This window comes from Nakaseomyces glabratus, chromosome C (genome assembly GCF_010111755.1).
Source record: "Nakaseomyces glabratus chromosome C, complete sequence".
NCBI classification, from domain to species: Eukaryota; Fungi; Ascomycota; class Saccharomycetes; order Saccharomycetales; family Saccharomycetaceae; genus Nakaseomyces; species Nakaseomyces glabratus.
Window position 1 is genome coordinate 427,786 of NC_088953.1, and position 24,264 is coordinate 452,049.

At 38.3% G+C, this 24,264-nt stretch overlaps 13 protein-coding genes and 1 non-coding gene across 14 annotated transcripts; 4 read left to right on the forward strand and 10 right to left on the reverse strand.

The window, feature by feature from the left end:
• Positions 1-520: 520 nt before the first annotated feature.
• On the reverse strand, positions 521-2,419 carry GVI51_C03795 (alpha-mannosyltransferase; the record flags this gene model as incomplete). Its single annotated transcript, XM_445350.1, has 1 exon — positions 521-2,419. The coding sequence occupies one exon, from the start codon at positions 2,417-2,419 to the stop codon at positions 521-523; it is 1,899 nt and encodes a 632-aa protein (XP_445350.1).
• Positions 2,420-3,209: 790 nt separating this feature from the next.
• GVI51_C03817 (alpha-mannosyltransferase) lies at positions 3,210-5,120 on the reverse strand (the record flags this gene model as incomplete). Its single annotated transcript, XM_445351.1, has 1 exon — positions 3,210-5,120. The coding sequence occupies one exon, from the start codon at positions 5,118-5,120 to the stop codon at positions 3,210-3,212; it is 1,911 nt and encodes a 636-aa protein (XP_445351.1).
• Positions 5,121-5,640: 520 nt separating this feature from the next.
• GVI51_C03839 (alpha-mannosyltransferase) lies at positions 5,641-7,503 on the reverse strand (the record flags this gene model as incomplete). The annotated part of the gene is made up of 1 exon (XM_445352.1): positions 5,641-7,503. The coding sequence occupies one exon, from the start codon at positions 7,501-7,503 to the stop codon at positions 5,641-5,643; it is 1,863 nt and encodes a 620-aa protein (XP_445352.1).
• Positions 7,504-8,030: 527 nt separating this feature from the next.
• Positions 8,031-8,103, reverse strand: tT(AGU)2. The gene has a single exon. It is a non-coding gene; the product is annotated as a tRNA-Thr (tRNA).
• A 1,532-nt stretch (positions 8,104-9,635) lies between these two features.
• Positions 9,636-10,289, reverse strand: TRP1 (phosphoribosylanthranilate isomerase TRP1; the record flags this gene model as incomplete). Its single annotated transcript, XM_445353.1, has 1 exon — positions 9,636-10,289. The coding sequence occupies one exon, from the start codon at positions 10,287-10,289 to the stop codon at positions 9,636-9,638; it is 654 nt and encodes a 217-aa protein (XP_445353.1).
• A 357-nt stretch (positions 10,290-10,646) lies between these two features.
• Positions 10,647-11,057, reverse strand: HHT1 (histone H3; the record flags this gene model as incomplete). Its single annotated transcript, XM_445354.1, has 1 exon — positions 10,647-11,057. The coding sequence occupies one exon, from the start codon at positions 11,055-11,057 to the stop codon at positions 10,647-10,649; it is 411 nt and encodes a 136-aa protein (XP_445354.1).
• Positions 11,058-11,920: 863 nt separating this feature from the next.
• On the forward strand, positions 11,921-12,232 carry GVI51_C03927 (histone H4; the record flags this gene model as incomplete). Its single annotated transcript, XM_445355.1, has 1 exon — positions 11,921-12,232. One exon carries the CDS (start codon positions 11,921-11,923, stop codon positions 12,230-12,232), a length of 312 nt encoding a protein of 103 aa, XP_445355.1.
• A 939-nt stretch (positions 12,233-13,171) lies between these two features.
• DSF2 (Dsf2p) lies at positions 13,172-15,250 on the forward strand (the record flags this gene model as incomplete). The annotated part of the gene is made up of 1 exon (XM_445357.1): positions 13,172-15,250. The coding sequence occupies one exon, from the start codon at positions 13,172-13,174 to the stop codon at positions 15,248-15,250; it is 2,079 nt and encodes a 692-aa protein (XP_445357.1).
• Positions 15,251-15,450: 200 nt separating this feature from the next.
• Positions 15,451-16,926, reverse strand: UGA2 (succinate-semialdehyde dehydrogenase (NAD(P)(+)); the record flags this gene model as incomplete). Its single annotated transcript, XM_445358.1, has 1 exon — positions 15,451-16,926. The coding sequence occupies one exon, from the start codon at positions 16,924-16,926 to the stop codon at positions 15,451-15,453; it is 1,476 nt and encodes a 491-aa protein (XP_445358.1).
• Positions 16,927-17,315: 389 nt separating this feature from the next.
• GVI51_C03993 (uncharacterized protein) lies at positions 17,316-18,011 on the reverse strand (the record flags this gene model as incomplete). Its single annotated transcript, XM_445359.1, has 1 exon — positions 17,316-18,011. One exon carries the CDS (start codon positions 18,009-18,011, stop codon positions 17,316-17,318), a length of 696 nt encoding a protein of 231 aa, XP_445359.1.
• A 593-nt stretch (positions 18,012-18,604) lies between these two features.
• On the forward strand, positions 18,605-19,906 carry GPI18 (GPI-anchor transamidase GPI18; the record flags this gene model as incomplete). The annotated part of the gene is made up of 1 exon (XM_445360.1): positions 18,605-19,906. The coding sequence occupies one exon, from the start codon at positions 18,605-18,607 to the stop codon at positions 19,904-19,906; it is 1,302 nt and encodes a 433-aa protein (XP_445360.1).
• A 187-nt stretch (positions 19,907-20,093) lies between these two features.
• Positions 20,094-21,509, reverse strand: COQ1 (trans-hexaprenyltranstransferase; the record flags this gene model as incomplete). Its single annotated transcript, XM_445361.1, has 1 exon — positions 20,094-21,509. The coding sequence occupies one exon, from the start codon at positions 21,507-21,509 to the stop codon at positions 20,094-20,096; it is 1,416 nt and encodes a 471-aa protein (XP_445361.1).
• Positions 21,510-22,006: 497 nt separating this feature from the next.
• On the forward strand, positions 22,007-22,831 carry RER2 (ditrans,polycis-polyprenyl diphosphate synthase; the record flags this gene model as incomplete). The annotated part of the gene is made up of 1 exon (XM_445362.1): positions 22,007-22,831. The coding sequence occupies one exon, from the start codon at positions 22,007-22,009 to the stop codon at positions 22,829-22,831; it is 825 nt and encodes a 274-aa protein (XP_445362.1).
• Positions 22,832-23,176: 345 nt separating this feature from the next.
• YRB1 (Ran GTPase-binding protein YRB1) lies at positions 23,177-23,764 on the reverse strand (the record flags this gene model as incomplete). The annotated part of the gene is made up of 1 exon (XM_445363.1): positions 23,177-23,764. The coding sequence occupies one exon, from the start codon at positions 23,762-23,764 to the stop codon at positions 23,177-23,179; it is 588 nt and encodes a 195-aa protein (XP_445363.1).
• Between the last annotated feature and the right edge of the window lie 500 nt (positions 23,765-24,264).

Here is a 24,264-nt window from a genome sequence, read left to right on the forward strand (position 1 = left end):
TGATGTGAGATAAAGCTGTCCTGGATGTTCCCATCAACAAGTCTTCATAAAATAATTATAGCAAAACACTAGTGTTCTATGGGACTGTTTTTATCAAAGTATATAATTTTTTTCTGTCTTGTCTCTTGGTGTGTAATAAACAGGATGTGCAATATCATTCTTGATATTTTTTTGATCGAAATTACGTATTAATCGTGATCATAATATAGTCTAAGATTCTAGACATTATGTCTCAGCATAGCTCCTGATAAGTGGTGGAGCTTTAATTATTGAGTAATCGACTTTTTGCATGATGGAATACCTCAAATATATATTTCTCGCGATAGAAACTATTCCATCACATAAAAGCACCTTGTTTGCTTTTTTAGCAGGTGTGTCATTAATAATAGAGTAAGTTTATTTCATTGGTTTATAATGACTCAATAGCCAGTCTGATGTTATTTACTGTTATTCATTCCCTAAAAATGTTAAGGAAATGCTCATAAGATATGATATGATGTTGGCATTGCCTCTATATATTCTAGATTGGATTGTTCCATACATCTGATATTCTGTTCAACCTCTCCTTTTCCTCACCTTCAAACTTTAAGATCAGAGCTTTAGTGTCAACTTTCTTAGCAAGACCGCAGTACATGTATGATTGACAATCAGGTATTTGCATCCATTCATTTTTCTCGACTTCAGGTATAATAAATCCTGTTATCTCCACTTTAGTCTTGTATATTCTAGCCATATTATCATATGATTGGTATTTTTGAATGAAGTAGTCTTGGTTTTTTGGAGTGTAGTCCTTTTTAGCAAAATCAGGGAATTTGCAGAATCTTAAACCACCATTAGACCATAGTACCCTGTTATTTTCATCCAAGTGACCCATTTGGGCTGAACAAATAAAGTTCACTCTTTGATCTATATTATATCCTATTGGTCCAATAATACCGGCATCACGTGGATCAATTATAAAATCTGCGCCAGTAGCAAATGCTCCCATCATAAACATCTCCTTATCTCCGTAAGCGCATCTACCAAATCTACCGTTAGTATAGAAAATCTCACCCATAATTAGGCTGTGCAACTTCTGTTTCTTGTTCAACACTATTATACCACTATCGATGTTGTGAACCTTCAGTTCATTGAAAAAACGATGGAAAGCTCTTTCTTCTGATGATCTCACCTTCTTCTTGGCCAGACTATTGATTCTGAATTTCAACTCAGTGCCTAATAAATTATGCTCTTCCAAAGATGGTTCAAGATAAACACCTAAATTTGAGCAGAACTTATGTGTATCAGAACCTCTATTTCTATCTCTCCAGAATTGGAGCCCTGTATCCTTATATCCCTTGAGATTGAAAAATTCATCCAAAGACACATAAGGTACTACGTCAGCATCGAGCAACAGGACTTCTTCAAAAGTATTAAACATTGCAGCAAAAAATTTATTGTGGAATGATGTAATTTGTTCCCTTGCAAACTTCTCATCAAGTATAGGACTCAAATCAACAATAGACACTGCTTGGTTTGTTTCAATAGCAGTTTTCTTAATTTGCTCAATTAGTGGTGAAGTCAGCTCTCCCCCCTTTTGTATGACTTGAATAGGGTATGTGTTTCCAAGTTCTTTTAACACTCTAAATAGACGAATCATAAACTCCACATCATCAGGGTTGACAGTGATCGCTATACCTTTACCATTAGCTAATTGCCTCCAATTAGCCATAAAGTTTGCATTGAAATCTTGTGGTGACTTAGTTGTAGTTGGTTCACTGATTATTTCTTCTGTGTTCAAATTCTGTATTATTGGATACAAATATTTGGCGTCAGTTTTTGTTACTTGCTTTAAGAAGATGAACATCCTACTTTGGAAGTCAAAAGCATCATATGAAGATAGTCCAGCATCCTTTAAGACTTCGGTTACGTCAAGACCACCCTCTAGGAAACAGTAATTGTAGATTCTAATTCTCTCAACTGAAACTTGCATATTAATTTCATCAACCCTAACTTTCTTGTGCGCGGCCACAATTTCATTGTTCGACCAATCAGGCGTTGCGTAAAGACCCTTGATTAATTGAGGGCATTGGTCTTTCCTATTAGCTTGCGCCCAGTGTGCAAGCACTTTTCTTTCCCTAGCATCCTTACCGTTTCCCAAGAAAGGTATTAGCTTCAGTAATGAGAACGAGTTAGCTTCTTCTTCTGCTATCTCAATTCTCTTCGAAAGATCACTAAATGGTGATTTATCGAAAACTTGCTTCAACTTCAAGCTATAATCACTTGAAGTGCTTTTTTTCCTGGAATCAGAAGTAGAATGTTGTTCTTGAAATGTCTGCTTTGTGGGATACAATATGAAAATAAGAGTACAAGCAGCCAAGAAAATCAGGACGTATTTTCTTGACTGTCTTCTCAACCTAAACTTCATAATAGGTTGCATATCTAACCCTCAGCAGTAATTAAAGCACAAAATTTGGCCCTGTACTTTTGCTAGCAGATTATAAGCTCTCGGTAGAATTTCCACGTCGTGAAGTGCTGCTTATATATAGAGCACGCAAAGTAGAGTAAAAATCTAGCTGCCACTGATTATTTAAATCAGCCACTCTTTATATAAAGGATGTAAAGTTCTTTTGAAGAATCCCACTCAAGACTTTCATCTGTCTTTGAGATATTCTACAAAGACATTCCAATTCCTTAGGGACATTCCAAAGAAACATACCGAATAGACATACCAAAGAGAAATTCTATCGAGACACTACTACGAATTGTACACAGTAAAGGCAGCATAGGATGACAAGTGGCTGCACTGCCATAGCAAACCCCAAGATTTTGCCTTGGCAATACAAGAGACCCTGGTGAATAAAGTTAAGGATTGTCAGCTTTCAGTAAGCATTTAGTGTAAGTCACTATTAGCCCTGCGAGAGGTTTCTTGGTCTGACCAATCTGATGATTTGCACAAAAATGCCTCGAGAAACTGGCTGCAAGAAAGTATGTTGGACATTCGTCATTGAGAACCCCTAACGACATTTCTGAGCCATTTATTTACATAATCTCGATAACTGTCAAAAGTCTGTCCACTATTTGCTGTAGAGTAGAGGAATAATATTTGTACTAGTCGACTATCGCCCTTTTATGTCAACTGAAGGTAAAATTACAATCTTATATTATTTTAATTATTTACATTGAGGCCTAAAGAAGTGGGAAATATAGTATTAGTATGAAGAGGTGTCTTACTCGGCATTGTACCAAATATCTATTAGATTGGTGACTCTCGATTTGGTCTCGTCGTTATACTTAATGGATCTACCACTAAAGTCCTTGACGTTGGAATCCACAAAGGCACATCTCATAGTGTTGCCACAGTCCGGGATGACGACCCATTCCTTCTGGCTGACCTTCGGTGCTAAGTAGCCATCGATCCGTATCTTGGATTTGTAAATAGTTTCAGCATTACCGTAGTTACCATAACGCACCTCGTAATACTCTTCATCAGCTGCAAAATCTTCCACCAGCAGATCTGGGTTTTTGCACGTCCTGCCTCCACCAGATATCCATAGCAAATTGTCCTTGTCATCATTGTGTGCGATTTGAGTACCACAGACAAAGTTCATCTTGTCTGCTTCCGAGTAACTTATAGAACCAACGATACCAGCGTCTCTTGGGTCTAGTCTAAATGTTTCGCCAGCAGCAAAAGCACCTAATATGAGCGCATCAGCACCGGTACCGACGCATGCCCTAAATGTATCGTGTTGGTGCAATAACTCTGTGATAGCAAATGTCTGGAATCTGAGCTTCTTATTGAACACAATTAAGCCAGGATCAACATGATTTGACTTCCTTTGAAAGCAGAACTCGGAAAGAGCTTTGTCTTCAGAAGTGGCAGGGTTTCTCACTTGTTTTGTAAATAGTTTGTGATGTAGATCAGTTTTCAACACCTGGTGCTCTTCAGTAGTTGGTTCCAAGAAAATAGCTGCTTCAGGACAGTATTTTGGATTCTTTTTCTTGATATCTCTGTTCCTCCAGAACAAGATATGTCTTGAAGTGTAAGGTTCAAGTTGAAAAAACTTTTCTGTTCCAACAAATGGTATTACATCTACATCTAGCAATAGAACTTCTTCAAAGGTATTAAACATTGCAGCAAACCATTTATTATGCATTCCTATAATATTTTCATCTGCATATTCAGCATCAATTATAGGGCTGAGATCAACAACTGAAACATCCTGGTTAGTTTTTACTGCGTAAGACTTTATCAGTTCTTTGTCTGCCAAAGTTAATGTTTCGCCCTTATCAATAATCTGAATAGGTAGTTTGTTACCTTGTTGATTCAACACAGCAAATAAAGAATGTAACATTCTAATTTCCTTTGGGGAAACTGATACCGCGATACCTTTACCCTTTGCCATATTCCTCCAAGTAGGAATGAACTTTGCATTATACTCACTTACAGATAAATCAGTGGTTGGTTCTTCTGTAATAACACCTGTACGTAAGTTTTCAATTCTTGGATACAAGTATTCTGTGGTACTCCCGTCAGTCTGCTTCAAAAACATAAACAGTTTTTTTTGGAAGACATATGCTTCATTGGGGGAGAACCCTGCCGCCTTGAAAGTATCCAAGATGTCAATATCTTCGTCCATGAAGCAGTACTTGTATGTTCTCATACGTTCAATGGCCAATTGCATATTTCTGTAATCTTCTTTTTCTTCTCTCTCAGTCAAAATGTCAGCGTTGTCCCACTTGGGATCCAAATAAAACCCTTGTAGAAGCAACGCACATTGGTCAGCCTTACTAGCTTTATCCCAGTTGGAGAGCACGGAACGCTCATGTAAATCTCTCCCATTGTTACCGAATGGGAATAGTTTCTTCAAGAACATCAATCTGCCTGGCTTCTTCTCATTTTCATATATCCTGGAAGAGACATATTTGAAGACTGAGTATTTAGAAGCAAATGTGGACCCTTGCTCCAGACTCAAGTTCAGCAAGTCGTATCCTTGTCTATCATCGACAGAAGAACCACCAAAAACAGTAAATATAATGAACAGCAACGAAACGCAAAGAGAAATAGTCACGCAATGTTGCCTCAAGACCTTCTTAGTCCTGTACACAAGCAGGCTCTTCTTCATATACAGCTTTTCCATGGTGCATGCCGTGTTTTACCTTATGCTGATACAAAAGCGTCTAATACTCAGAGTCTTGTATGAAATATGTGACAAATACGGGACTATTCCTTTCCAAACCACCCTTCATGATTTCTTGCAACGATCGCTGAAACATCGTTTGAGGTAAATCCTATGCAGCGAAAGGTTCCATGCCTCGAGAGATTTTCGATTTTTGCAACAATAGAATGTGAAGTGTACGGGAACTTCTGTGTAGAGACAAAACGTTCCTATGGACCATCTTCAAAATGTCTCAGAAAATGCAATGACATATGGATAAAGATGCTTTCAGTGCTAAGCACACTGTGTTTCTATTGCAAGTATTTGAATTTTAGCAAGATCATAGTTGTGATTTAGTTTCGTATATTAAGTTACTATTAGTTGTATAGGTGGCTTTACTGTTAGAAAGCGTGATTTAAAAGTATATATAAATTAAGTTATGGGTATTGATGGATGATACAAAGAAAAATACAATGATGCTGAGTGCAAATGGATGGGGTTTTCAAATTTTTGCTGAGTTCCAAAATTCAGAGATTCTGTTCACTTTTTGCTTTTCCTCGTCGGTCAATCTGACAAGAGTCCCCTTATCTTTCTCTCTATTATCGTCAACGTGGGCGCAATACATATACTGCCTACATTCACTTAGTTGTAGCCACTTGTTTACTGTTGTATCAGGAATAATGAAACCATCTATGTTTAACCTAGAAGAGTAGACGGCCTTTAGATTGTCTACGTTCTGATATCTTTTTTTGTAGTATTCTTCATCCTTATTAAAATCTTCCTCTGCACAGTCAAATTTACAAGTTCTTAGACCACCATTAGACCACAGAAGTCTATTGTCTTCGTCACTGTGTCCCATTTGTGTTGCGCATATGTAATGCCTAGAGAACTCCTTCTCGTAGCCAACGGTACCTATAATCGCTGCACTCTGAGCTTCTAACGTGTAACTCTCGCCAACCATATATGCACCAAGCATGAAAAGCTCTTTATCACCGTAAGTGCATCTTCCGAACCTGGTATGACTATGCAAGATCTCGGACATGATTAAACTGTGTATCTTGTCTTTCTTGTCAATAACCACCAGACCACTGTCAACATGGTGCAGATACATCTTCTGGAAAAACTCATACAGGGCTCTCCCTTCAGAATCCTTAGCATCCTTGAGCCCCGAATCTGTTAGTCTGTAGCTCAAGGTTGTGCCTATGAGATTGTGTTCTTCAAGAGTTGGTTCAAAGTATGGTGCCATCTCTACACAGAAGTGTAACGTACGTTCATGTGTAATATCCCTGTCTCTCCATAATCTCAAACCCGTCTTTTTGTATGACTTTGATTTCAGGAAATCTTCAGCAGGCACGTATGGGATAGCATCGGCATCTATCAGAATTAATTCTTCGAAAGTATTGAAGATGGCAGCGTACCACTTGTTATGAAAGTTCTGGATAGAGTTTTCAGCAAAATCTGGATCGATAACTGGGCTCAAATCAACCACATAAACATCTTGCTCCATCTCTATAGCATATTCTTTGATCTTTTGCTCCAACTCGGCATTAATTTCTGTACCTTTGTGCACAACCTGAATAGGCAATTTGTTACCGAGTTCCTTCCAAACTCTGAACTGTTGACGTAAAAGAGGGACATCCGATTGGCTTACAGTTAAAACGATACCTTTCCCGCGGGATAGCTTACGCCAATTCCCAATGATGTTTGCGTTATATTCTTGAGGTGTTAGCTTGGTCTTAGGTTTGGAGACAACCTCACCACTTTTCACGTTCTTTATGGCTGGGTGGAAGTAGTCGGTGTTGCTAGCAGTGATATCTCTGAAGAAATAGAACATCCTCTTTTGAAAATCATATGCGTCAACGTCAGGTATACTCAGTCTTTTGAAAAATTCTATAGGTTCAATGTCGTTATCCAGGAAGCACTGCTTGTAGATTTTTATCCTTTCTCCCGCTAGTTGTAGATTCAGATCTTCTACACTTTCGTTATCATATGCAGTCATGATATCACGGTTACTCCAATGAGGGTGTGCCTTATACATGCTCTTCACCAACAGTAGACACTTTTGATACTTGGAACTGCTGTTCCAATCGACAAGACCATCCTTTGGCTTATTCAGAAATGGCAGCAGTTTCTTCACGGTGCTAGAACGGGTCTTCTCTGAGTTCAGAAGATAGTTGTTCACATAGCTGAAAGGCGAAACTGGAGAAGCGTGCTTCAATCCGGAAGTGTAATCTTGGGTATCGGCCACATTCACAGTACTTACAACAGTTGTGAGAGTATTGCTGTAGAAGACAAACGTCAGTGACAAGATCACTATAATCGCTAAAATGTACCTTCTCAGCAGACTCTTAGTCCTGCGATTCATGCCTAAATGGTCGTTAATGTGTTTCGTTGGGCCCTTGTACTTGCCCAGGACATAAAAGATAATTAGCAGAGGTAGTGAATAATGGCAGATGTTTTTATATTATTTTAATTAACTTCTGTGCTTTCCGGATGGTACGCTGCAACACGAAATAAAAAAAATTAATGAGCAACAGGGATGACTAGGAAAAACTTTTCAAAACATGTAGTGCTAGGGAATGCAGGCTGGTGCAGCTTGCTTCGCAGATTAATTTGAACAGAAAATTGGTTGAAACTCCTTCGTGATTCCAGATTACCGTGAATGGGTTCATCAACTGTACATCAAACTCCCAAATAGGAGAGTAAACATGGGATTGGAGTGGGCAATAACAGGGAGAACCTTTTTTGTGCTCCTTGCATCAAGTGTAGAAATCCCATGTTGTCTTGTGTTGCTTTGGCATGTGTATAATATTATGAGGACCGTAGGGGGCCTTCCATTATCTGGGAAAAAGAAATGCAGGGAAACGGCACAAAGAATGGAAAAAGAATAAATGCTTCCAACCAGATTTGAACTGATGATCTCCACATTACTAGTGTGGCGCCTTACCAACTTGGCCATAGAAGCTTAATAATTTAACGATGGCTCACTTTCAAGTTTGGCGTCTCATGGCATTGCTCAGAGCAGTTGTATAAGCATGAAGGTTGTGCTTGATAAACCTGCAGTGCTCAACTAGAAGTGGGATAATAATGGCTGAGTACAGTGCCAGTAGTACTTTAAAGCCGCTAGATGGAGTGGGACGGTTTGATCCCATTTATAAAGCGCGATATTCGACAGTTAAGGTTGTCAAATTGATGAAATGGGTTAAAACTGTAAGCCCCCTCCCCATTGGCATTTCTACAGTACCATCTTTATATAATTAACAAGAACTTGGTAAATAGTTCCTGCAAAGGTCAAATAACTGAAATAATAATGAAAAGGGAAGCAGTTACATGTTCTTGGGGATCGTAGAATAATGGTCCAAAATCAATAACCTCCCGATTGAAATTAATGTATGGAATAATACTTGAAGAGTTAGACAAATGTATATAGTAGAAAAATGAAAAGAAGAATAACTGAAAATATATATCTTACTTTGAGATTGAGTTCTTTGTTTAGTGCCAATAAAACCCATATTAGTACACTTGAAATTAACAAGGATAACTTAAGAGAGCAATTCAATAGATGACGATGACAGAGAAGCAGATGGTGACTCGTCTCGCTGTAGCACTTGCTTGGTAGCCATGATTTTCCCAATATCCCAATTGATGAAAGTAATATTGGTTGGGACTAAATTTTGTATGAGAATCTCTATTGTTGAATCGATATCTTAGTAGCACTTATACCGCTTCAGAAAATCAAGACTAGAGCATACCTAATTTCCTCATTAATAAAATATTTAGACAGCAGTATCAAATTAACCAGCTAATGCCAAAGAATAGAATATCTGGATGTCGGTCTATATCAAGTATTCGGTTTATGTAGACTATACATCTCTACTGAGGCAAATAGCACATTTTCTTACTGCCGTGAATGAGAGGCTATTTGGATGTGAAGATTCGAATCGCATATGTTGCTCCTGAAATACTATTTAACAATTACATCCACTTATATTAATTGACTAAATTTGGTGAAGATACTTCTGTGGTAATATGTGTAAGACAGTCACTGAACTTGGCATGCTTTGCAAGACTTTTTACTGAAACTCCAATTGTTCCTCAGTATTGACAGATTTTTATGCATTGAATGAATTCCGACTTATCGAATGTTTTGATTAATAAACAGATGTTATCAATATTGATATTATATAAGAAGTTTACGAATTCGACTGACGATTTAAAAAGAGGGTGAATAACGCAACGCATGATAACAAGTACGCATAATATAAACGGTACCCGGAAGTTGGCTGATTAGTTATCACATTTTATCCCTATGTGTATCTTACATGAACAAAATGGAAATTATAGCATGAATTCATAGCTAACCTGTATGAATATTTTTGAGAAACTACAATTAAAGAATATAATGAGTCAGTATATTCAGTATTCAAAGTATATCTAAGTGGCATATATGTATTATAGGATTGTTTGTAAAACCTCATTGAGACTTCTCTTCGTAATTCATTGTTTCTTTGCATTTTGTACATATTTAATTATCTTGTCATTGTCTTTGACGCCGTCAGTCTCTACACCACCTGAGACGTCAACACCAATTACACCAGGCAACCCCACCGCCTCCATGACGTTTTCTGCAGTTAGTCCACCCGCTAGTATATAAAATACGTTATTCTGTTCGCTTGCCCAGGAGGAAATACTGGACCAGTCCAGCTTTTCACCTGTACCGCCTGCCTCGGAGTCGAACAATGGTAGACATACCAAGGGTTTTCTTTGACACACTTGTGTTACAACATCGACATCTCTAGGGAATATGACTCTTTTGATTATTGGTTTCTTAATGACGTTATAGTACTCTGGCCATGATTCATCACCATGTAATTGGATTATGTCAAGGTCATATTCCTCAGAAAGCCGATGTACGTCCTCAACAGATTGATTCCTGAACACCCCCACCAGCTTTGTAGTACCTGATTTGTGAATCAATTTGGATATTTCACGAGCCACAGCGCTCTCGATAGTCCGCTTCCTGTTGGGGACACATATGATCCCTATCAAATCAGCGCCTGCTTGAAGCGCAGTTTCGGCAGCCTCGACGGTTTGAATCCCGCAAACTTTTACCAGCTTATCATTCTTGTCGAGTAACGAATCAAATGACATCTTGTTGGTGTGTTGGTTATGTTTCCAAGACTCTGTACAGCTCTATAAGACTAGTAGGTCTGATATAGCTCGTTACCATAACATCATTTTCTGTACAAAAACGCTGGAACAATTCCGATAAGGATGTGAACAAGCTTGAAAATATAGATATAGATATGGAAATAATATACAGGATAGAAAGTAGAAACTTTAAAAGATTATGTTATTAAAATTTAATATAAAAACCCCACCCGATGTGAAATATACAAAAAGAATGATTAATAAAACATGAAACGAAAATAAATGAAAGGTAATCGTAGAAAAGATTTGTGTGTATCTAAAATCATAAAAAGTAATTGTACAACAATCCCTGTGTGCTTAGGATCTTTCACCTCTCAATCTTCTAGCCAACTTGATATCCTTCTTTTGGATGGTAACACGCTTAGCGTGGATAGCGGCCAAGTTGGTGTCTTCGAACAAAGAGACCAAGTAAGCTTCAACGGATTCCTGTAGAGCACCGATGGCAGAGGATTGGAATCTTAGATCGGTCTTGAAATCTTGGGCGATTTCTCTGACTAGTCTTTGGAAAGGCAACTTTCTGATCAAAAGTTCAGTAGACTTTTGGAATCTTCTGATTTCTCTCAAAGCGACGGTACCTGGCTTATATCTGTGAGGCTTCTTGACACCACCGGTAGATGGAGCGGATTTTCTGGCAGCCTTAGAAGCTAGTTGCTTTCTTGGGGCCTTACCACCAGTAGACTTTCTTGCGGTTTGCTTGGTTCTAGCCATTATGTATGTGTTGTGTTTTGTTGTTGTTTTTTTTAGTTACAGTTTCTGTACAAGTAAGAAATCTAATCAGGAGATAAAGAAATACATCCTTTAAATACCTTTTTTTTCTTCCTCTTTGGCTCTTATCGTTTGTTGAGCCAGTTAATACCGAGACTAGTTATGGTAGTGTGTGTGGCAAAGGAAATGCCTTTGCACTGCAGCCAGTTCTGCGTTGTGTCATCTGTTTCTCATCAGGCCCCCCCCCCTTACGCAACGCCTCCTCTCCAGGCTGTTTTGTGGTCACAGAAGCAACGAAACAATTCACAAAAATTTCATCGAAGCGTCCGGCACGTACATGTGAGAAAGAATGGGAACGGCTTAACTATGGTTATTTGCCCTCGAACCACCTGAGGCGCGCGAAAATCTCGGTCTACCCACGACGCACGGCACACGACAAACACTAATTTGGAGAATAGTAACTTGCTACGGGTAGACCAGTTTCTTCGCGCGTTTTTGATGGTTTGAGCTTCTTAGTAGCCGCCTGGTCATAATAAATCCGTTCCCGCAACTTCGCACTGGAATTCAGATCCGTAGTGGGTCGACCGTTCTGGAGTGTGCACACCTCAAGTTACTATGGCCAGGTGAAGGGTGGAAGGTGGAAGGGAAGACACGATGGGGGTGGGAGAGAGGGGGGGTAGGGTTCCTGTGGTGGCTTCTTTTTGTTTATCTTGTTGACAATCATTTCGGGATAAGAAATTTTGTATATAAAGCCAGGGTGTTCGTTCTGTTTGGGAGAGTTTGTGGTTTACATTTTGTTGTGTATTAGTAGCTTTTTAAAAAAAAATACAATAAAATAACAACAAATAAATAAATAATCAATAACAATGTCCGGTAGAGGTAAAGGTGGTAAAGGTTTGGGTAAAGGTGGTGCTAAGCGTCACAGAAAGATTCTTAGAGATAACATTCAAGGTATCACCAAGCCAGCTATCAGAAGATTAGCCAGAAGAGGTGGTGTCAAGCGTATCTCCGGTCTGATCTACGAAGAAGTCAGAGCCGTTCTAAAGTCTTTCTTGGAATCTGTTATCAGAGACGCCGTCACATACACTGAACACGCCAAGAGAAAGACCGTCACTTCTCTAGATGTCGTCTACGCTTTGAAGAGACAAGGTAGAACCTTGTACGGTTTCGGTGGTTAAGCATCGCTGCACTATTTACAAATTTCTTTCACATTCTTCAGTTCATACATTATATTATTTTACTTTTTTTTTCTCCCCCCTTATAGAAAGGGTTGTATATTATTATTTAATTTTTAATGAGGGATATAGAAGCTTTTGACTTCAATCAATTTTCTTTTTGCTATCTTCAATATAATTTATTGATCTATTGATCTATTGATCTATTGATCTATTGATTTGTTAATCTATTGATTTGTTAATCTGTTAATTATTGATCTATAAATTATTGGTTTATTTATTATTTCACATACCAATTTATGTTTTGGTAGTATACTGGACAGTATGCTACAACGATAGACACACAATATCGACATAAACAAAACTCAAGAACGATACTTTTATATGGAAAATCTATAGACAAAATAGGAGTGTTAACATATACCAACACTTGTTTGGCGCTTGCGCAAAGTTACCTTATACCTTCACCTTGTTGCTACTACCATACCCAATATGTATTCATCACATGACTCTACTCCATCCCCCACCAACTTGCCCTTCTCGAAGATTCCTAATCGGGAAATTCGAAGCTTCGTTGTTACACTCAGAAAAAAACAGCACTCTCCGCGCAGAACACGCCGCACGGCCTCGCCGATTGCTGCCTGGAAACAGAGCAAGATGCCATGCAACCTGGGTCCTCGAGGCAGAGACAGGCCAGAGACAGGCCCGTAGGAGAGGCCCTCGGAAGGACCCTTGCAGGTGCTAAGACCACTTCCGCAATGCGCAACATCAGAAGGGGGGGGGGGGCACGGAAAATGAAAATGACGTCATTTTCATCGAAACGTGAAAAATCAAAAATAAAAAAAATTTGATCCAGCAATAAACAATGCATATTACCAGCTGGTTAAGTACTTCTTTGGTTCAGGCAGAGAGGAATCAAGAGCTGGAACAGGAAAGCAAGCTATGCCTTTGTTATCAGGGAAGCCGTCCCCGCTGGAACGGGTTGGCGGAGACTATTTCAAGGAGTCATTTCGGTTGTCTAATCATAGCGCGTTGTCGCTGGAGTCTACGCAGACTGCTGAGCGGTTGCTTGACAGGCTGGAGCTGAGCGATGGCGACGAGCAGTTGATCAAGCAGGCGATGGAGGCAGATGATAAGGTGCGTGTGGAGAATACGCAGAGTGGTCCCGTGGTGTGTCTGCCTGCTAACGCGTTTCCCTCGCTGCGCAGCAGCCGGATACACCAGCGGCACGGCAGCGAGAGCACAATGAGAGATACTCTGGGGCTCGAAAAGGCATCCATGTCTGCATCGGTGGGTGAACCGCTGCGTGGAAATACCTGCGCGACTGCTGTGGAAAGACATATCCCAGAACACTATAGGTACTCCTACATTGTGGAAGAAGATACGGATATCGAGTCTCTATTGAGCATGAGTACCACAGAGAATACTTCTACGGAGCAACAGAAGAATAGACATCATTTTCACAACTTGATGGCTAAGACAAACGACACTAAGTACCATTTCCCAAGAAAAGAAACTGCACTGAGAACCGAATCGAACAATGTAAGGTCTAACGCGAGAGAGAAAGAGAAGAATGCGCTCAATTTCGAAAGATACAGGATAGATAACTCAACATTAATGACCGACTTCCCACATCTCGCGAATAAACAACGAAAACTACACTATTACCATGAACTGTTAGCTAAACCCCAGAATGGTGTCAGGAATGATAAGGACAGACAGAAGAGTAATGACAGTCAGCAATCAATTGAGGGAAAACATCAGGATTCGTCGAACCTGTACAAACCAAAGACTTCGTCATCCGGTGAGAGCATGTTATCTGACAGAAGAGACAAGTACCCTCCTACGCCCAAGAAGTCTAGTTCGAACTCCACTCTAGATTTGTCAATGGATACTGAGTTGAGTCAACCTCCAACACCTTCATACAAGGACCACCAGAAAAAATCTTCACTATCCTCATTAAAGAGTTTCTTCAAGTCTCCCAAATCGTATAAGAGCAAAAATCGTTCAGAAGATAAACTGGATGCCACATCAACAAATCCAAAAAGTAAAAAGTTTAGCCACATGTCTTCCAATGATAGTCTCACAAAAAGCTTCAAAATTTATCCTTCATCAAGACCTTCGAAGAAAGAGGAATATACGTATCCAAATAAGACTCAAAAGGACTACATTAGCACCCCAATTAGGAAACCTTCACATAACCGATCATATTCAGATTATAGCACAATCAAATCTTTACAAAAAGGAATGACTGATGCAGATAATAGTTTAAAAACATTAAGATTGCAAAACTTATTAGGGAAACCACCAATGAGACAGTTGACTCACAGAAGAGCTAAATCAGATGATTTTTTATCCATTACAAGTCATTCAGACAGTACTGTTAACGAAAATTTGCACACTTATGCTTCTAGTTATGCTCAATATGACAGGTTAACCAGCTCACACAACTTGGATCAAGCTTCAGCGTTGATTAACGAGGCTCTCTCACTAAGATCACAAGAGAAGTATTATGAAGCATCCAAAAAACTTCAACAAGCTTGTATTGAAGGTAGTAAGACTGCTTATTTATTATATGGCATAGCATTGAGAAAAGGTGAAGGGGTCAAATGTAATTATACGGAATCATTACGATATTTAAATAGAGCAACAGGAATTCATAATTGTAATGAATTCGTAATGCGTTGCAATATTGATCCACTAACCTTAGAGAAAAGTGGATCTATACCTATCATCCCTCCACAACCCCTAGCCCCAGCATTATATGAATGCGGTCTATCATATTTGAAAGGTTATGGCGTACCGTCTGCTAACAGTCCTTTAGGTTTAAAATATCTAGAATATGCAGGCTCTTTGGGACACGTAGATGCTATGTGCTTAAGTGGCATAATTTTATCAAAAAATAAAGATAAGAGCCCGGAAGATGTCATTAGAGCTGCTAGCTGGTTTAGGATTGCTGAAAAGAGAGGTGCCAACCTTATCGGTTCAGAATGGATACATAAACAAGATTATCAAATGTAGGATCTGCTAAAAGAAACGGTGTTGTTAGACGTTGTACTATGAGGCTCCATTTTAAGATGAGCGTGTAAAAATTCTTTTGATAAAATAAATTGAACCTAATTTTAATTGAAGACCGTAAAGATCTATTTTGTAATCTAAAAAACCATATAATGAAAAATGATATGTATCTTGCATAAAAAAATAATATCCCATCTATATGACTATAAACTATCTGGTAAATTTCCAATTATTATACTTTTAACCGTAGTATAATCGTCAATACCATAAAGTGAACCCTCTCTACCAAACCCTGATTCTTTAACACCACCGAATGGAACTGAGCTGTCAGAAAACAATCCTGTATTACATGAAACCATACCTGCTTCAAGAGCTTCACTAACGGTGAATAACGTATTGACATTCTTAGTAAAAACGTATGAAGCAAGTCCTAATTCAGTATCGTTAGCATAACCAAGAACTTCTTCAACGGTTTTAAATGTAAAGATTGGACACAAAGGACCAAAAGTTTCTTCCTTAGCCACCATAGCTGATTGTGGGACATTCTTTAACACCACGGGAGCGTAGAAGTTCTTACCTAAATCTGGCATACGACCTCCCTCGAGCAAAACCTTAGCTCCTTTTTCAATTGCATCCTTTTTGTGTTCGTCGACTTTATCAGCTTGCTTTGCATTAGTTAAACAGCCATGAGTAACACCTTCCTTCATACCATCTCCTATCTTAAACTGTTTAACTTTAGTAACCAACTTCTCGGCAAATTCGTCAGCTATTGTATCCTGAACATAAAACCTGTTAGTACAAACACAAGTTTGACCCATACCCCTGAACTTTGATGCAATTGCTTGATCAACCGCCAAGTCGAGGTCAGCATCATCAAAAACTATAAAAGGTGCGTTACCCCCTAGCTCAAAGGAGCACTTTTTCAAGGTTGAAGAGGCTTGCTCCATTAATGTTTTACCGATTCTAGTCGAACCAGTAAAGGTCACCTTTTTAACCTTAGGATGCTCACATAATCTTTTCCCCAATTTTGGGGTATTGTGTTGAGATAAAACAACATTGAATACTCCTTTAGGGAATCCGGCCTTTTCAACCAATACTGTCATTGCAAGAGCGGAAAGTGGTGTGTGTGAATCAGGTTTAACAACAACAGTACAGCCAGCAGCTAGAGCAGCACCAACTTTTCTCGTAATCATGGCACTTGGGAAATTCCAAGGACAAATTATACCACAAACTCCAACTGGTTGCCTTTTGGTAATAACTCTATTATTTGGGATTGAAGGTTGAATAGTTGCCCCATATATTCTAGGAGCCTCTTCTGCGTACCACTCGTAATAAGAAGCAGCGTACTTAATTTCAGCGCGGGAATCAGGAAGTGACTTACCGTTTTCCCAAGTAATAATCTTAGCTAGATCCTCAGCATTTTCAGTCATTAAATTGAATAAGTTTCTTAGCCAAGTAGCACGCTGTCTGGGTAGAGTGTTCTTGTACTTCTGAAAGGCATCATATGCGGCATCGACAGCTCTATCTACAACTGCAATATCATGTTCTGGCAATTTAGCAATGATCTCACCAGTGGATGGATCATCAACTTCAAAGAATTCATTACTATCCTTTACCCATTCACCGTTAATGTAACCGAGGCCTTTGATTAGGTCTGGATTTTTCAATTCTGGTTTCATTTTGGTGCTTACTTGAAATGCTTAGTCCTGCTTAGATTATTTTAAGTAAATAACATAATGGGCTTCTCTTCAGTAAAGTAAATATCTATTTTATATCAGACCGAATACCCCCCTGACCAGTTTACCGTTGTATTAATTAATTTGCGATGAGCTGTGACTATTGAGCCCTATTGGCTTCCCTTAAAATGGACCATGATATATCACATGACTAACGATGACAGCAATATTAGCAATTATTGTCTATTAATAACGTATATGAATTTAAAGCTTAGGAACTGTATTTGTTAAATGGACTCTAATTGATTACCATTTATTATTATCGAGACTGTATTGTAATTGCTTGAACTATTAATTGAAAAAAATAGTTCAAATAAGCATTTGAAACTAAACTAAACGCTACTTAACTGATAAGTTGGTTGATAAGTTGGTGGCGGTGCATGTAGATATACTTCCACTTCATTGTCATTCAGTGGACCGTAATTTGGTATGGCTATGTTCCTTCTGAGAATACCTGGTATGCTATCGTCAGGCCTATTTTGTCTACCTTGCTTAAAGTGGAACATACCATTACTGTCATAGTACCCCAAATCGTTGGAGTTTTCGCCGGCAGTTCTGGTGTATTGAGGAACAGGTTGGTTTTCCATAGATTCTCTGTATCTTTCTCTTAGAGGTAAGCTTTCAGGATCATCTCTAGTAATAATAGATATATCACCTGACCCTCTGAAATGCTTTATTCTCTGCCTTTCCATATTTAATTTTATGGCTAGAGCAATAATGAACCCTAATAATAATATTCCCGCAAAAGTACCTGAAATTTTGACCCATGTAATTGGTTTACTCAGCTCAATATTTTGTTTTGGATATTTTCTGTCCTCACAAGTACCTAATTGGTAACAATCTGTGCTTGCATTAAGAAACATGAGACCACTATTAGAAATTATTAATTTCTCGGGCTCCTGTGCTACTATTATGTTTTCTTCAGCGAGAGTTATATTACTCATATCGCTACTATTACCGCCTAAGCCTTTGGACTCTGCACCGAAAAGAGCATCACACAATTGTTGATGCCCCCTTTTAATAAGCATAAAAGTACACAATTGATAATTAATAACTGGTGGTAATAACACGATCCTTGATAACTAATTTGCTATAGTAATTTAGCTGACTAGAGATGACTTAGCCTTAATTTACAGCTATTCAAAATAATTAGGAGATCGCAAACATTAAGGACAAAATAATCTCAATATTAGTGCTTATATACTCCACAAGATATATTCAATTTTTTGTTATAAGAAGACGAGGTTAATATTCAAATGATCTTATTACTATCTTGCTAAAAATCTCGGATTGCTATCTCTCAAACATAACATTAAGTAGGAGCAAAGCCAAAATCAAATACCTCAAGGAAAGAACCACATTCTAAGTGGATGACATTGAAAGGTATACCGAAAGCTAATATCGCACCCTATCTTGTTACCTCCAGCATGACTTGCCTTGCAATACTACAGTTTATAAATGTCACTCTGTAGGCAATTTTCACAGATAATTGATTTTGCAAGATAGCTTTTGCGATGAGCTCAATAAAATTGACAAAAATAGTTGCTAAAATACTTAAAAGAACGGTTAATAATATAAGAATAAAATCGCAAATAGATCAATTGGCAACGAGATAAAAAGTATGCACTCATTAGTGAAACCTGTGCTATTTTTTGTTGTTGTGCGAATTGTTCAATATGCAATAATCTCGTTATCCCCCAACAAGCAATTTGATCTCTCCACTAATCTGCTACTTGCTAAATATTGTTCGGAGCAGGAGACACAACAATTCTGGCACAGGCATCTATTTAACAAGTTACTATCATGGGATTCTGTATTTTTCATTAAAACAGCTATGACTATGGATGGATATCCCGAATATGAACATGAGTGGGCTTTTTCAGTAATATGGTCCAGCCTTATTAGATCCGTCAGCCCATCAAACAATTTTTATACAGTTCTAAAGACGGCAGTGATACTGGAGAACCTGATTTATTTCATGGCGATGATTACACTGTTTTATTTAACCAGAATCACATTTGGAAAGCTAGACAAATCCAAGACGCATTTAAGTGACAAGCTTGCAACATTTACAGCAATTTTATTCTCTTGCAATAGTGGATCTGGTTTCTTTACTGGTCCCTATTCGGAACCATTATCCTTTCTATTCAGCTTTTTAGGTATACTGGCAAGGGAATTTTCAGTGACACCAATAATTCCATATGGGTTAGAATTTAAAAGCTCAAAAATCTTTTACTATACTATAGTTTCATCGTTTTGCTTTACAATTGCAACGTTAAACAGATCAAACTGTATCTTGTTGGGATTTTATTACGTTTTTGATTCCATTTACCTAATTAGAAGGCAGAAATACAAAAAAGCGCTGTTATTTCCTGTTCTAGCTGGTTGTATAGTAGCCCTCTTTTTTGTCAGACAGCAATTTTATATCCCATACAAAAACTTCTGCGAATTGAGAGGCGAATGGTGCAATGAATCGTTGATCAATTTTAAACCTTTACATTTCTTGACGAGAAAGAGTTTGTACTCTTATATTCAAAGTGAGCACTGGAACTTAGGGTTGTTCAACTACTGGACTCCAAACAACATACCTAATTTCCTATTTGGTTTGCCAACCTTCGTGATTCTTTTCTCCTCAACATTCTACTTCTCTAGAGTATATCCAAACTATAAATTAAAACCACTTATCTTTATCACGAGGGCTTTTACAATTATAATATTGCTGTTTGCACATGTTCAGATTATTAACCGTATTTCAACATTTATACCTTTACACCTGTGGTATATATCTGACAGATTTGTCAAATTTGAAGCAAACAAAAAAATGACAGGTGATGACTGGATTGTCAAGGGCTATATATATTGGCTAATTTTTTGGGTACCCATTCAAACATCTCTCTTCGTATTTTTTTTACCCCCAGCATAAATTCTAGCATATTACAAAAAAATTGTGTATTAGTTTTATTCGTAATGTAACTTTTATATACAAGTAAATACGTTAATATAAAGACAATAAATTCACTTTATTGCGTGAACAAATGCAACGAAATGACATAAAAATGTAGAGTCATGAAACGATAAAATAATAGAATAAAAGTCAATAATAAATAGGCCTATTTCTTTCTTGTCACAATACTGTTGGTCAAAAATTCCAATGCTGACCTACAATCTGATTCTGGAAGGGCATTCTTCAAATTCTGGAGAGCCTTATTTCTGTATTCTTTGGCAAATTCCATGGTTTTACCTACACCATCGTGATCTTGAACCGACTTAACAGTCTTTTCTACATCACCAGGTTCAGAAAAATTTCTCTTAATGAGTGGTCCAAGTGATGGGTCTTCTTTCCAAGCAAATAGCACTGGAGCAGTTGCAATTCCTAACTTTAGGTCTGCACCTGCTGGTTTACCCAAGTCTTTTGCAGAAACAGAAAAATCTAATAAATCATCAACAAGTTGAAAGCAAATACCAATATTTCTTCCAAAACTGTAACATTCTTCTATCACTGGATCTCTGGCTCCAGATAATATCGCTGCTGCACGAGAGGATTTAGATATTAGTGCAGCTGTTTTCAAGTAGGTTTTGTGTAGGTAGTACTCAAAAGCAATATTAATCACTTCCTCATGTGAAAAAGAACCAGTTGCTTCTGGTGTTGCTACCCTATAATCATGCTCTTTCAGTTCGAGTTTTTTACTAGGTGGAGGCAGGATCTTATCATTTTTACTACCCACTAAAGGTTGGTCTTCAACTGCCATATTCTTCAGTTGCATAAATTCACCCTCTACCAAGTTTGCGATACTGTTTGACATTAGTTCAACAACTTCAGGATTTTTAAGCCTTGAGATAGCCACCGTAGCTCTACCCAAAAGGAAATCACCAGCTAAAACAGCCATCTTGTTTGAGAAAGCGACGTTACCACTAGGTCTTCCTCTTCTAGTATCTGAGTAGTCTATAACATCATCGTGTAGTAAAGATGCCGTGTGAATCATTTCTACAATTTCTGCCAATCTCCTTTGCTTAGGTAAAATTCCTCTTTCCTGATCAAATTCAGGTTGTGTTATCGGTTCAGGTCCTTTAGTTAATGGATTCAAAGGTTTAATTCCATGAAGTATATGTAACGGAGAGATACTTTTAACGGGGACATCAAAGAGGGACGAATTAGATGAGAGCTTGGAATACATTGGATCTTCTGGGACATCTGTGGTATCTATTGGTATATTATCTCTTTCTTTAAGTGGTATCTCTGATAAAGCACGAGACAGAAGAAGAACAAGCAAGGGTCTTACTTTCTTGCCTTCAGTTTCGAAATAGTAACTAGTAACACGATTAAGGGTTGGGTGGCCAGAACCTATTAAGGCCATAATGTTCTTAGCTAGTGTGTTCATCTCATTAGATACCAAAGAGATAGGATTGTTCCATAATAGTCTCGGCGATACAAGCTTACTTGCAGTCTCTAGCGCAACCGCAAATGAGGACTTATATCTCACGGTGCGACACTTCAACGTCACACATCTTGTAGTACTTGCAAACATATATTATGGTATGCTGTATAAATATTGGTAGTAATCGTTGGGTCGGTTAGATATCGTAACCCCCCTGATATTAAATAACGTGGAAATTAAGCCTTGTCTACTACCTCTTTCGTCCACTACAAGCTCTTCTTGGAACTTTAAAATGAATGTAAGTTATGCAAATATCCCGGGATGTGTTTTCTACAGATATAACCATGGCACAATTGTCAAAACCGTGTCTTCCAACTTTTAAATCGAATTGGAAATCATCGGACTCAGTATTATCATCCTTGGCCATTCACCGTACTGATCCTCGAGGATTTTTTTCCAGTTTGGCAGTGAAAAAAAAATTCAAATTCTGAAAAATTGGCAGGTCATCGAAGTCATCTCAGCATACGCCAGTAATAGCAACATAGAGTTGCACAGTAGCATGGCTAATAAAGCAGAAGTCCCATGGGAAATATTACGCTGGGTATTTTAATCAAGAATATAGCACACAGTAAAGAATACAGATCGACATGGCGGAAGATGGCTATAACTATATGGCAGTGCTAGCCAAAAACTTAATCTCGAGAACACTGAGTGTGTCCAATTGTGTTCCGCGACACATTGGTTTTATCATGGATGGTAACAGAAGATATGCCAAGAAAAAGCAAATGGAAAGTAAAGAGGGTCACGAAGCAGGTTTCAGAAGTATGAGTAAGATCCTGGAGCTATGTTACGAGGCTGGAGTAGATACAGCAACAGTATTTGCGTTCTCGATTGAAAACTTCAAAAGAAGTGCATACGAAGTTGACGCCATTATGAGCCTTGCACGGGAACGGATACGACAAATAAGAGAGCATGGTGAACTGGCACAAAAGTATGGTGTCAGGATCAGAGTTATTGGCGATATATCGTTACTGGATAAAGATCTGTTGAAGGAAATCAAAAATACAATGGAACTAACTAGAAACAATACCCGTGCTACACTAAATATATGTATGCCATACACAGGGCGTGAAGAAATTTATCACTCTATGAAGACAGTTTTGGATGATGATTCGTATTCTAGCAAAAACATATCTGAAGAAATTATTGATGAACATCTGTATACTGCTGGCCAGCCTCCATTGGACTTACTAATTAGAACTAGTGGTGTAACTAGGCTAAGTGACTTTATGCTATGGCAAACATGCAGTAATGATGTGATGATCGAGTTTATCGATTGTCTATGGCCAGAATTTGGCCCTTTTAGGATGGCGTGGATCCTTTTGAAGTTTGCTTTCCATAAAAACTTTTCTAGTGGAAGGAAACCTTCTGAAGATGATGAGTTCGAGAATAAGAATAAGAAAGCGGATTAGTATATAATTAGTTAAACAGATCTCGTGATATTTATAGACTAATGCTTGATGCATTAAAAAGATTAACCTTAGGCATTATTATTTGTAGATTAATTGTTATCACTGATATTGGGTTGAACTCTAATGAGCAACACTTTTAATCACATTTATTTATACTACACATGGATTTGCTTGTTATTATTTTTTCTACAATCAAATAGAGGCGTTACTGTGACCTATGTAATGGGCTTTTAATGATAATTGTGGTTCTCATGATATTTCTTTGGAATTTTAATTTTTTATTCGTTTTATTTTATAGTATTTTGATGTGCTATTTAATTATTACATAGTGGATAAAAGAACGGATTATTTCTTGTTGATTTCTTGAGCCTTTTCGAATTCTTCCTTGAACTTGTCAGCATTTTCTTTGTTACCGAATCTGATAGCAAAAGTGAAAGCTTCGGCTTCACCCTCAGCAATGTCTGCTGTACAAGCGTAAACCCAAGATCTATCAGAACCAACATTTGGCTTTAGGACGTATTCTGGAGCAATCAAGTGGTTTGCACAGACCTTCAAGGTTTTGTCTCTTCTCATTAATAGTCTGACCTTCTTGGTCTCCTTGTTTTGCAGGAATTTACAGTCACCAGTACCTCTTTCTTTCCATTCCTTGGCATCAGCATCGAATCTGAAAAGCTTGGCTCTAACTTTGAACAAGACATCTTCGTTCTCCTCGTTGGTCTTCACATCAACTTTTTCCAAGTGGACAATAGGTTCGAAGTGGACTTCTGGGGATTCTGGCTCCTCCTCGTCATCTTTCTTCTCCTCTTTCTTCTCCTCCTCCTCTTTCTTCTCTACTGCTTCTTCCTTCTTTGGCTCTTCAGCTTTCTTACCTCCAAACATGGAGAAAACAGAGGAAGAAGGTGGCTTTTGCTCAGTGGCGCTCTTGTCAGACATTGCTCTATAAAAATGCGTTTGTGGTTATGATCCCTGTTCCAACAAATGCAACAGACTACCAATTACAAGCTAATACCAGGGCCTTACAGTTTTATATTATTTTTTTTTCTTCCTTCTGCTGGCCGGTGCTCTCGCCAACCTCATCGCGCGACCAAAAAATTTTTGGCAGTGAGCGATCCTCTTTGCTGAGATCCTATTGTTTACCCGGCTATGGAATAGCAGAGTTTCGATGAGGGAATAGAAGTTTACCCGGACTAACCTGTAAGAGGTTCTAAGTACGGGAGCCACCTTGGTCATATGATTTGCTCGTGGCAGTGAACACTGCTGTCGCTCGGCATATGCATATCTCAGAGGTACTTACGTCTCCCGTTCCCTACGTTGTCTACTACATCAGCAAAGCAGATCGTATATACTATTTATAGCAATTCTCTCCGATGTTAAAGATAACACCAACAAAGATAAAAAAGCTGCCATGTGGTGGCTTGAACTATCTCGTATCT